Source organism: Pipistrellus hanaki (genome assembly GCF_964339955.1).
Source record: "Pipistrellus hanaki genome assembly, chromosome: 13".
Lineage (NCBI taxonomy): Eukaryota > Metazoa > Chordata > Mammalia > Chiroptera > Vespertilionidae > Pipistrellus > Pipistrellus hanaki.
Genome location: NC_140515.1, coordinates 59,884,994 through 59,896,268, shown reverse-complemented (window position 1 = coordinate 59,896,268; position 11,275 = coordinate 59,884,994). Strand labels below are relative to the sequence as shown.

Here is an 11,275-nt window from a genome sequence, read left to right as displayed (position 1 = left end):
TATAGAAGCAAGTGTCTACTAATAGAAGATTAATACTTAGGGGTTAACTATGAATAGACTACTAGACAGCTAAGGGAAAACTTTAGGGAGGCCCTTTACATATGACTCTGAATAGGTCTTCAAAGCACTTTTATTAAGTGTGCGTATGGTGGGGGCGAAGGAGAAGAGAACAACTTTTAAAAGTAGATACAGTAAGATTCAATTTCTGCACATAAGAAGAGTAAATATTTACCTATGTTGACAAAGACATAAAACTTACCTAGAAAGACTACAAAGAGAGACTGTAGTTTAGGAGAGAAATACATTTTATTTTATGAATTTTTGAAATAATAGGGTTTTATCTCATTTTACAGTAAAAGCTAACGAATAACAACACTTACCTTTCAAGACATGAACATTATACGAAATAAAAGGAGACTGGATAATTAATGTTACATTATTAGCATTTTAGGGCTACTTTACAGAGCACTTACAATGTGTACTACAGTCTAACGCAAAATATAAAGGAAAGAGACTTATTGCTTATAAACACTCAACAAAGGTTAGATTTCACTCTTCACTAGTAATTCTTGTTAGTCTCTGGAGACACTGACAGAGGCTGAACAAAGCAAGCCGCCCCCCTTACCATTCGATCATGAGGAGCCGGTTCAGGCAGTCCTCCCCGCACGCCACTTCCCCCTGAGCCCGCTCCTCCTTGGACAGGGGCGCGCACTCGCACTGCATGCGCTTAATGTCCCGGTGGGATTTATTCTTCTTCCTATTGGGTAGAATTTTATAAACACTGGTTAAAAAAAAGAGAGGCAAGAACGAGAAGAAAGAGAAAAAGAGCAGGAGATACAGGCTGGGGAAGAAAGGGAATTGCTAAAAAAAAAATATATATATATAAAGAGTTTAACTCAAATCTTTCAGAGAATCTTTCAGCAACATCACATTTATACAAATTCTACTTAAAAGTGAATTTAAACCTCATTTGCAAATAAATGTAAATGAATATACCTGTAGGAAGCCCTTTACAGCAAGGCGGGGGGAGGGGGATATTTTTAATAGAAAAAAAATTCTGGGTGGAACAGAGGGAGAATCCAAGATGCTGCTCGGGTAGGCAACTAGCCGCAGCCGCACACAACAATTTTAATAAAATACAACTAAAATATAAAACGGACATTACCCAGAACTACAGGAAAGTCGACTGACTGGAAATCCTACAACAAGAAGCAAGGAGAAAACCAGAAGGAAGCGCGGAGGAGCTGTAAAAGCCTAAGGTACGGAGACACGCGGCGCGCGGAGAGGACGGAGCCGGAGAGGAGGGAGGCCGAGTGCCTGGCGGGCGTTCCCTAGCGGAAAGGAGATAAAACTCCGACTGTGCTGGGCCCCTGACTGCTCTGAACCCCAGATCTGGGCCAGACCCCGGGGACTCAGGCTCAGCCATAGGGAGCTGGGCTGTAAGTCGAAACCCCGGGGTAGCAGAGAAAGGAGGTCCCGGAGGCGCACTCACTGCCCCCAGAGAAGGGACGGTCGGCTGTGCCGCGGGATTGCCCTGACGGGAAGGAGACAGGGGCTCCAGACTGCTGTGAACGCCACCTCCAACTCCACTTCCAACTGAACTGAACCCCAATACCGGGCTCATTGGGGGAGAGCATAGACTGTTTGGCAGCAGGCGAAAATCGAGGGCACCTTTCTCTCAGAGGCGCCGGCAGCAAGCACTGAAGGACCCGCATAGGGCGGGGCTGACGGAAGCCAAAGCTGCAGGCTCCACCCTGAAACCCCGTCCCATCTGTAACTGCGAAATGCGACAACAAAATAGATCACAAACGAAAGCAATGGAGGACAAAAAGCGTCTGGATATAGAGTTCAAATCTACGCTTATAAGGTTTTTCAAGAATTTCCTAGAAAAGATGGATAAGGCCTATGAGGATATGAAAAGAGATCAACTAGAATTAATAAGGAGTCAACAAGAAATGATAAGGGATCAACAAGAAATAAAGAATACATTGTCTGAAATAAAAAATATTCTACAGAGTCCTAAAAACAGAAGGGAAGATCGCAAGAATCAAGTCAAAGATTTGGAACATAAAGAGCCAGAAGACACTCCTCCACAGAAGCTAGAAGGCAAGAGAATCCAGAAAATTGAAGATAATGTAAGAAACCTCTGGGACAACTTCAGGCGAACCAACATCAGAATTATGGGGGTTCCAGAAGATGAGAGAGAGCAAGATATCGAAAACATACTGAAAGAAATAGTGACAGAAAACTTCCCCCACCTGGTGAAAGAATTTGACTTACAAGTCCAGGAAGCGCACAGAACTCCAAACAAAAGGAATCCAAAGAGGACCACACCAAGACACATCATTATTAAAATTCCAAGAGCAAAAGATAAAGAGAGAATATTAAAAGAAGCAAGAGCAAAGAAGGTAGTAACTTATAAAGGAGCACCTATACGATTGTCAGCTGACTTCTCAACAGAAACCATGCAGGCCAGAAGGGAATGGCAAGAAATATTCAAGGTGATGAATAGCAAGAACCTACAGCCAAAAATAAGCTACCCAGCAAAGCTATCACTCAGAATCGAAGGCCAGATAAAGAGCTTCACTAATAAAAAAAAGCTAAAGGAGTTCATCACCACCAAACCAGAATTATATGAATTGCTGAAGGGGGTTCTTTCAGAAGAGAAAGTAAACAAAGATAAAAATTATGAACAACAAATACGTAATTATCAACAAGTGAATCTAAAAACCAAGGAAATTAAAAAAATCTGATGAACAATATTAACTGTTGAATATAATAGAATCAGAGGTATGGAAGGGGAGTGAACCGACGATTCTTGGGGAAAAGGGGAGAGGGGGGCGTGGGAAGAGACTGAACATAAACTGTGCACCTATGGATGAGGACAATGGGGAGAGGGGAAAGGGCAGAGGGTGGGGTGGGAACCTGGTGGAGGAGAGCAATGGTGGGGTGGGGGGGAAGGAACATTTGTAATAATATGAAAAATAAAAACTTATTAAAAAAAAAAAAAAAAAGAATAAGCAAAAAAAAAAAAAAAAAAAAAAAAAAAAGAAACCTCTGGGACAACTTCAAGCGAACCAACATCAGAATTATGGGGGTTCCAGAAGATGAGAGAGAGCAAGATATCGAAAACATACTGAAAGAAATAGTGACAGAAAACTTCCCCCACCTGGTGAAAGAATTTGACTTACAAGTCCAGGAAGCGCACAGAACTCCAAACAAAAGGAATCCAAAGAGGACCACACCGAGACACATCATTATTAAAATTCCAAGAGCAAAAGATAAAGAGAGAATATTAAAAGAAGCAAGAGCAAAGAAGGTAGTAACTTATAAAGGAGCACCTATACGATTGTCAGCTGACTTCTCAACAGAAACCATGCAGGCCAGAAGGGAATGGCAAGAAATATTCAAGGTGATGAATAGCAAGAACCTACAGCCAAAAATAAGCTACCCAGCAAAGCTATCACTCAGAATCGAAGGCCAGATAAAGAGCTTCACTAATAAAAAAAAGCTAAAGGAGTTCATCACCACCAAACCAGAATTATATGAATTGCTGAAGGGGGTTCTTTCAGAAGAGAAAGTAAACAAAGATAAAAATTATGAACAACAAATACGTAATTATCAACAAGTGAATCTAAAAACCAAGGAAATTAAAAAAATCTGATGAACAATATTAACTGTTGAATATAATAGAATCAGAGGTATGGAAGGGGAGTGAACTGACGATTCTTGGGGAAAAGGGGAGAGGGGGGCGTGGGAAGAGACTGAACATAAACTGTGCACCTATGGATGAGGACAATGGGGAGAGGGGAAAGGGCAGAGGGTGGGGTGGGAACCTGGTGGAGGAGAGCAATGGTGGGGGGGGGGGGGGGAAGGAACATTTGTAATACAGTAATATGAAAAATAAAAACTTATTAAAAAAAAAAAAATTCTGATGGGACATAACTTTACAATGAGATCTTTTATCTTAAACACAATAAAAAATAAAGCCCTGGCCAGCTTGGATAGAGTGTTGCCCTGTGAACTGAAGGGTCCCAGATTCAATTCTGATCAGGGACACGTGCCTGGATTGTAGGCTCCATCCCCAGTAGGGGGCATGCAAGGAGTCAGCCGATCAATGATTCTCTCTCATCACTGATATTTCTAGCCCTCTCTTCCTTCCTCTCTGAAATTCTGAAATCAATAAAAATATATTATAAAAAAATAAAAATTCCTCATTAAAAAAAAAAAGTTGAAAGCTTAATGGGACGTCAAGGTTAAACTAGGGGAGAGATTCCCCTGAGGAGAAGGTGGCTGTTACGAGACTGCAGATTCAGCGTCATTTCTGTTGGGAAAATGAGATCAGTGCGAGGGGTGAAAGCAAGCATACGAGAAGCTCTCAGCAAGTAGAGGAATATGGTTCCCTTACTCCTATGCTCATCATACCTGCTCCATGTCAGGGATTTGTGTAAACCATTTTACCTTTGCTTCTACAACATCTGTCACACTACTGCCCAACTTAACCTATGAACAATAATAGACTACAGAGCCTGACAAACCATAGTTATCATAGTCCGGCTGTACGAAATAAAGACACTTCATTCTGAACCTTTTTGAAAAGTAGAGGGGAAAAATCGAACTTAACTACTTCTTACTTCTCTAAGAGTAGACTATTTTAGTACAATTTGGTTTCATTTTCCGCCACAGTTTCACATGTAAAAGCAATTTTTAAAAAACTGGCTGGCCTAAATTATACTTCTAGAACTAAAAGGTAATGAGACAAAACAGAAAATGAGACATCTCTCTGGTGAGGGGCATCTAAGTAAATACACATTTTAGATTTTTCTATTTGTATTTTATCATGCAATTACATTTCCTACAATTAAGGTCATAGATTCTGAATTGTTGAAAACTGATCTTTTAAAAAGAGGTTAAAATTTGCCAGATTGTTATGTTTACCTTTCTGTTAAGTAAACGTTTTCTTCAATCAGATCAAAGTAACAGGGCATCTTGCCCTGCTTGGCACACTCCTTCCACCGCTGAGGGTCTCTGAAGTCCTCCATGGCACAGGACGGCCCGGCCAGCGCGGGGCCCGGGGGCGCCGCCGGCTCGCACAGCTGTGCCTCCACTCTCACCTTCTTCCTGTCCTGAAGCTCGCCATCGCTTTCAGAATCACTCTCCAATTCCTGCCTCCTTTTTTTAGGAGGCCCTCTGTCTTTCATATCATTTTTTTCTAAGTTTTTTGAAAGAGCTTTCTTTTCATTTAGAGCTAATGAGTCCTTAACGGAGTTGCTGCTTATTTCAGGGGCTTGCACTGACCCCTGGTCCTGCTGCAGGGACAGAAAAAATGTACCAGACTGGCTCGGAAACTGCGATCCCACCCGATGGTCCCAGTGCTCTTCCTCTTCACGGTCATCTGTTAAGGAATCTGGGACCTGACCTTGAGTCCGATCATACACAACCCCAGTTCCAGGAGGTCGACCTGCTGACCTTGGATCCCAGTAGCCATTGCCTGGCCAGCAACTCCGTGCCCCACCGTACTGTTCTGCGCCCTGCGGATACCTGTGTCCGCCGCGGGCTCCGTAGCTGCTGTCCGGCTGCTGGTAGGTGGTGGTAGGCTTTTCTTGCGGAGAGAAGTCCCACCCCATGTTTCTGAGCTCTTCCGACGAACGGAAGCCATCCACTCGGGAGATCTCGTAAGAGGAAGAAAAACTCAACTCTGTTCTCCCCAGTCTGCTATCCGGCCTCTCGGGGAAAGGGGTCTGCTGCCGACACTTACTTGGAGCCTCTTCAAAATCATCAGGAGAGCAGAGCGGCAGCGCCTCCTGCCTGGAGGCTGTTTTGGCCCGCACTGCTTCTTCGAAACTCGGAGGACCTCCAGGGTCTGACCTGCCATCACTGTGACTTGTACTGTCAACTCCATCACTCTGCGGACGAGCCATTTCAGCCAAGTGGTTGTCGATCAGTTTTCTGCTCATCGGTGTAAAACACATTTCCGAACTCTTCTCTGCTCCTTTATGGAGGAAGAACTTCTCAGTCTGAGGACAGGCTTTACTTGCTATGCTCTCAAATTTGTCCTCATATGAATGTCTCCGTGACTCCAACCTCTCCTCTTCCCAGTGGTCAGAGTAGTGTCTGTAACTGTGACTGCTCCGAGAAGAACACGGGCTTGTTTCTTCCGTGGGCAAAGTCGAATTCTTTGGCACAACCACCACAGACTGAAGGCGGTTCCTTGGAACACTGCTGTCGTCAGAATCTGTCTCCTCTGAATCGCTTTCATCCCCTGAACTTTCAGAGGAACCAGAGTACTCTCCGTGAAGAGTAGACACGATCTCCGAGGCATGACCACTGCTGTCACATTTTAAGGTATATGTCATATACTCGCTGTCTTCTGTGGTTAAATTCAACTCACAAGAAGAAAGTACAACTTCTGAATCATCAGAAGTGTGTTCATGTCCCCTCCTCCCTTCTCCCTCGAAGGAGATTTCTGGTCTTCCTCTCTCATCAGGCAGCAGGCTAGTCCCTTCTTCTGGAGCCGCAGGCAAACATTTCCCAGATAACCCATGATTAGGCCTGTTTTGCCAGGAAGACACCCCCCTACCTAGGTCAGGAAGGCCACTGCCTACTTCTATCATGTCTTCTTCTCCGTGCTTCGAAAACTCTGCGCTTTTACTCTTCAGTACGGCACCCAAAACTGGAGAGGTGTCCTCTCCACATTGCAAGAAAGCGAAATTGTCCACTGCTATTCCTGGCGGGAGACTCTGAAGAGATGAAGCAATGCCTGAGCTCTCTATAGGTTGATATAAATCATCAAAATGATTAACAGAAGCTGAACTAGTGCCACCAGCACTCTTATGGAATTCCTGGCATGCAAATGCTGAGTGCTGATCTGTCAGACTTCTAGTATCACATGGGACCGTTTCCAACTTCAAATGCACATCCACAAAGCTATTGGGAGAAACCTTCCTCCCTGAGGGCTCAGTCCCTTCAGCTGCAGAATGACACAAGGGCGGGCTGTTGTCATTTGAAGCATAATACACGTCTGAATCTTTGGTTTTGCAGCTAGAAACTTCCATATCAACTGGTTCTTTAACTGCCGTTTTGCAGTAATCTACAGTCATAACTGGCACACACATGAGTTTATCTTGGTGTGGTGACACCGGAGGCTCTGCTTCTCTAAACGGGCTTTCTGCCTTACTACACTGCATGCAAGTATCACCCAAGTCTTTTTCTTTACAACTGTCAGTGTTCTGAAATCCATTTGAAGAAAGCACACATGCTTTGACCAAAGAGGATACCTCTGATCCAGTCACACTGTCATCAGAAGATATCAAGACAGCGTCCGTTTTAGAAGTGCAAAATGTTATCAAATCAGATTCTGCGTCAGGAGATCCATTTATATTTAATTCCATGGGACAGTAACTTCTTAATTGATCATTCTTCACTTTAGATAAAGAATCTAATTCCTTAATACTATCATGGCTATCATGTCCTATAAACTCAGATTTAAAAATAGGCGATTCTTCTAGCTTCTTAAAAGTCGGGGAATCATTTAATCGATTGGATAGAGGAGGAGAGCCAGTCTTCTCTCTTTCAGGAAGTTTACCGATCATTCTGACTTCACTACCCTTTGAACAATGAGTCTGTAAACTAAAAGAATGAGAGTGTTTGGTTTCCTCGGTTAATTCTGCACAACAGAAAGAATTTTTTGATTTATCAGATTTGGATATAGATTTTGAAGGAGCAGATTTGTAACGGGAAGCACTGCTTTCGTGCTTGGAATAGGATGACCCCCGTCGGAGCCCCAGTTCATTAAGGGGAGAACAACACCTTTTCATCGCTTCACTCTCCGAAGTCCTCCTGGATTCTCTCTCTGGTTTTGAAGAATGCTTCCCTCTTTTCTCCATCTCGGAGTAAGGTTCAGCTTTGCAGTCCCGGTCGGATTTAGAATAGGAGGAGGATGTCCTTAGGTCTCTGTAAGAGGAGGAATGAGATGAGGTTCGCCTTGAGTATGTCTTTTTATACTCATCTTCAGAATCAGAACTCTCTCGTGCCCTGCTATCTGTATGTGGCCGAGAGTAACGTGCCCTCTCTCGATAAGGGGAACGGTAGCGACGGTCGGAGTCGTAATAATGGGATCGTTCCGACCGGGAGTAAGATAAGCCAGTCCTGGAGCCTCGGTCAGATCTAGAACGAGATCTGCTTCGCCTCCGCGCTCTCTCTGATCTACATCGAGAGGATGCATACCGAGTCTCTCTTTCAAGTTTTGAGTGACTACAATATTTATCATCTCTTTCTGTCTTAGATCGTGAAGATTTCCCTAAATCCTCACTTTTTACAGGTGCTAAGCTCTTTTTTGAATCTCTTTCCTTTTCAATGCTTGCTGGGAATTTTAAATCATGTGATCTCTGACTTGAGGAAGTCCGGACAGAATCTTCATCAGATTCTGAACCAAGAAAGGTGCCTTCAGATTGTGAGAATTTCTTCTTAGAACCTGTTTTTTTAGAGCTCAGAGTCCTCTTAGAACTGTCTGGAATCTCTTCCTCCTTCCCAAGATGGGCGTCTTCTCTCTGTGAGGGAAGGTTTGCTTGCTCGTTCCAGTTCTGAGTTGTGTGTTCTTCCGAACTGTTGGACACAGTGTCCTGCTTAGGGTCCACCTCTGAAGACTCTGGTTCCACTGCAGCTGGTGGGTCCCTCAAGGCTCTCCCTGCTCCATCGGCGGGTGCTGTCATCAGAACCATCACTGGTGGGTGTGGCGAGGCCACTAGCTCGGTTACTGGTGCTGGTGGTGAAGGTACTGTGGCTTGAGGGGGAGGGGGAGGGGGAGGGGGAGGGGGAGATGATGGTGATGAGTCTCCAGCTGTTGATTCCGCGATGGCTGCTGGTAATGGTGCTGTGGGGGGAGGGGCTGACACTGGTGTGGCTGCAGCTAGCAGTGGCCTGGATGTTACATGAAGCAGATGTTTCTTAAAATGAATTTTTCCCAATTCTAGCCTTGATTTTGGTGGGGAAGAGTCTTCTGCAGTCGATACGGGCTCGCCAACGTCCACTTTCATTTTAGGGGTCAAGTCTACTTGCGGAGGAGGAGGTACAGCTGGGGAGGCGGGGGTGTCACTCTGCTTGTCGTTGCCCAGTGCAGTCAGAAACCTGTTCGGCAACGTTTTCTTCGTAAGGCTGAAGCTGAAGGACACCTTCTGTCGCCCCTGTTCCTCCAAATTAACTTTTGTCTTGGTGCCTTTGGGCAAAAACCGACTAGAAACAACACCTTTGAACACCGGTCCTTTGATGAAACCTGTTTTCTGCACATTTTCAATCTTTGCCTATAAACGAACAAAACAAACAGTTACTACGATAATAAAGTTACTTTCATATGGCTATCATCACAGTTTTAAATGTCAGGGAAATTAAGTCTCCTCTTTAAAATGACAAGCAGTATACCTTTCAATAAGTACAATACTTAAGTTTTTTTTACTGATTAAGGTATTACGTATGTGTCCTTACCCCCTCTCCCCCATTTCCTCACCTCCTAGTGTCTGTGTCCATTGGTTATGCTTATATGCATGGATACAAGTCCTTTGGTTGATCTCTCTCCCTTACCCCTATCTTCCCTCTGAGGTTTGACAGTCTGATCAATGCTTCTCTGTCTCTAGATCTGTTTTTGTCCATCAGTTTATGTTGTTCATTATATTCCACAAATGAGTGAGATCATGTGATATTTATGTTTCTCTGACTGGTTTATTTCGCTTAGCATAATGCTCTCCAGGTCCATCCATGCTGTTGCAAATGGTAGCAGTTCTTTCTTTTTCCCAGCAGGGTAGTATTCCATTGTGTAGATGTACCACAGTTTTCTAATCCACTCTTCTGCTGATGGGCACCTAGGCTGTTTCCAGATCTTAGCTAGGGAGAATTGTGCTGCTATGCACAAAGGGATGCCTATGTCCTTTCTGATTGGTGTTTCTAGTTTCTTGGGATATATTCCTAGAAGTGGGATCACTAGATCAAATGGGAGCTCCATTTTTAGTTTGTCTGTTTGTTTAGGAAACTCCATACTGTGCTCCACAGAGCTGCGCTCGTCTGCATTCCCACCAGCAGTGCACGAGGAGTATTTTAGTATTTTTAAAAATTAAAAACATACCCCAAAATTTGGAGAACAATAAAGGCCTGAGTACCCCACTTGTGTACCACAACCCAAGCCTCCCATCGCACTCACTGTACAGGTTAAACTAACCAGCAGAGGCCTTTCTGCCTTCTCTGCCCCTCAACCTGGCACACCATCACTCTCTCTGCCGAGGCCCAGCCTCAGGCCACGCTGATGTGCAGTCTGATCCTGCTGCATGAGAGACAACTACAAAGCATAATTTAAGGAGACGTCTCCCTCCATTATTTGCCAAACCACCAAAGGAAAGTTAAATGCATAACCTAGGGTGTAGCTCAGAACTTCAGAAAAATCGACAACCAACTCAAGCCTGAACTAAAGATGGCACGTTTCCATCTGCAGCCTTCTTCTGATAGATGGTCTCTAGTCACCTCTGGCTATTTAAGAGAAGTTTCCCCCCAACCTGGTGAAATCTGAAACCTGCTTGCAAAAGTACACAGTAGCCATCCAGGCAGAAAAGTGTCTCCACATGCATTCCCACCGAGCAGTATGACATCCTGGTAAAAACAGATTCCACTTTGCAAAGTAAGTCTTATGTGGAGGCTCAGTAGTTGAGTCAACCCATGCACCGGGAAGTCACGGGTTCAATTCCTGGTCGGGGCACATGCCGGGTTTTGGGCTTGATCCCCAGAAGAGGGTAGGAGGAGGCAGCTGATCGATGTTTCTCTCTCCCTCCCTCCTCTCCCTTTTTCTTTCTCTAAAAGTCAATAACATGTTTTTTTTAAAAAGAAAAGAAACTGTCTCCAGAGCTCCCAGCTTCCTTCACCTTGCCTAAGGCTCTGAAGTGCTAACATGTAACAACCATCTTCTTGATATATATAATGGCCCTCTCTAGAATAAGTTACTGGTGATCCAAAACCAAAATTAAACAAACCATTACTTCATTTCACATTCCAAATAGCAAAGCTTTACAACGGCTTCAATTCTATGATTACTGAAGAACGAGTCAAGTTAAACTCACCTCATTTTCTTCTTCTCTGTTGCCGTCCAGCCAAGAAAGCATGCGAAAGAATAAAAAGAAACCATAAATACTTAAAACCAACTAAAAGGAAACTTGTTTTTTTACTAAAACTTAGGATATGTAAACCCACAGGTATGTTCCATATGGACCGTCCGTTTATTCCTTCATGGCCTCGGGTG

The 11,275-nt window shown here is 44.0% G+C and overlaps 1 protein-coding gene across 3 annotated transcripts in view; it reads right to left on the bottom strand.

Annotated features, from left to right (window-relative positions):
- Positions 1-11,275, bottom strand: part of SETD2 (SET domain containing 2, histone lysine methyltransferase) — a 61,790-nt gene that overhangs the window by 33,927 nt on the left and 16,588 nt on the right. For all 3 annotated transcript variants that reach the window (XM_084901679.1, XM_084901677.1, XM_084901678.1), the window contains exons 2-4: positions 11,097-11,112; positions 4,939-9,299; positions 626-757 (exon numbers count right to left, since the gene is read on the bottom strand). In XM_084901679.1, coding sequence (XP_084757805.1) covers positions 626-757; positions 4,939-9,299; positions 11,097-11,112 — 4,509 coding nt within the window. The remainder of the gene's footprint in view (positions 1-625; positions 758-4,938; positions 9,300-11,096; positions 11,113-11,275) is intronic.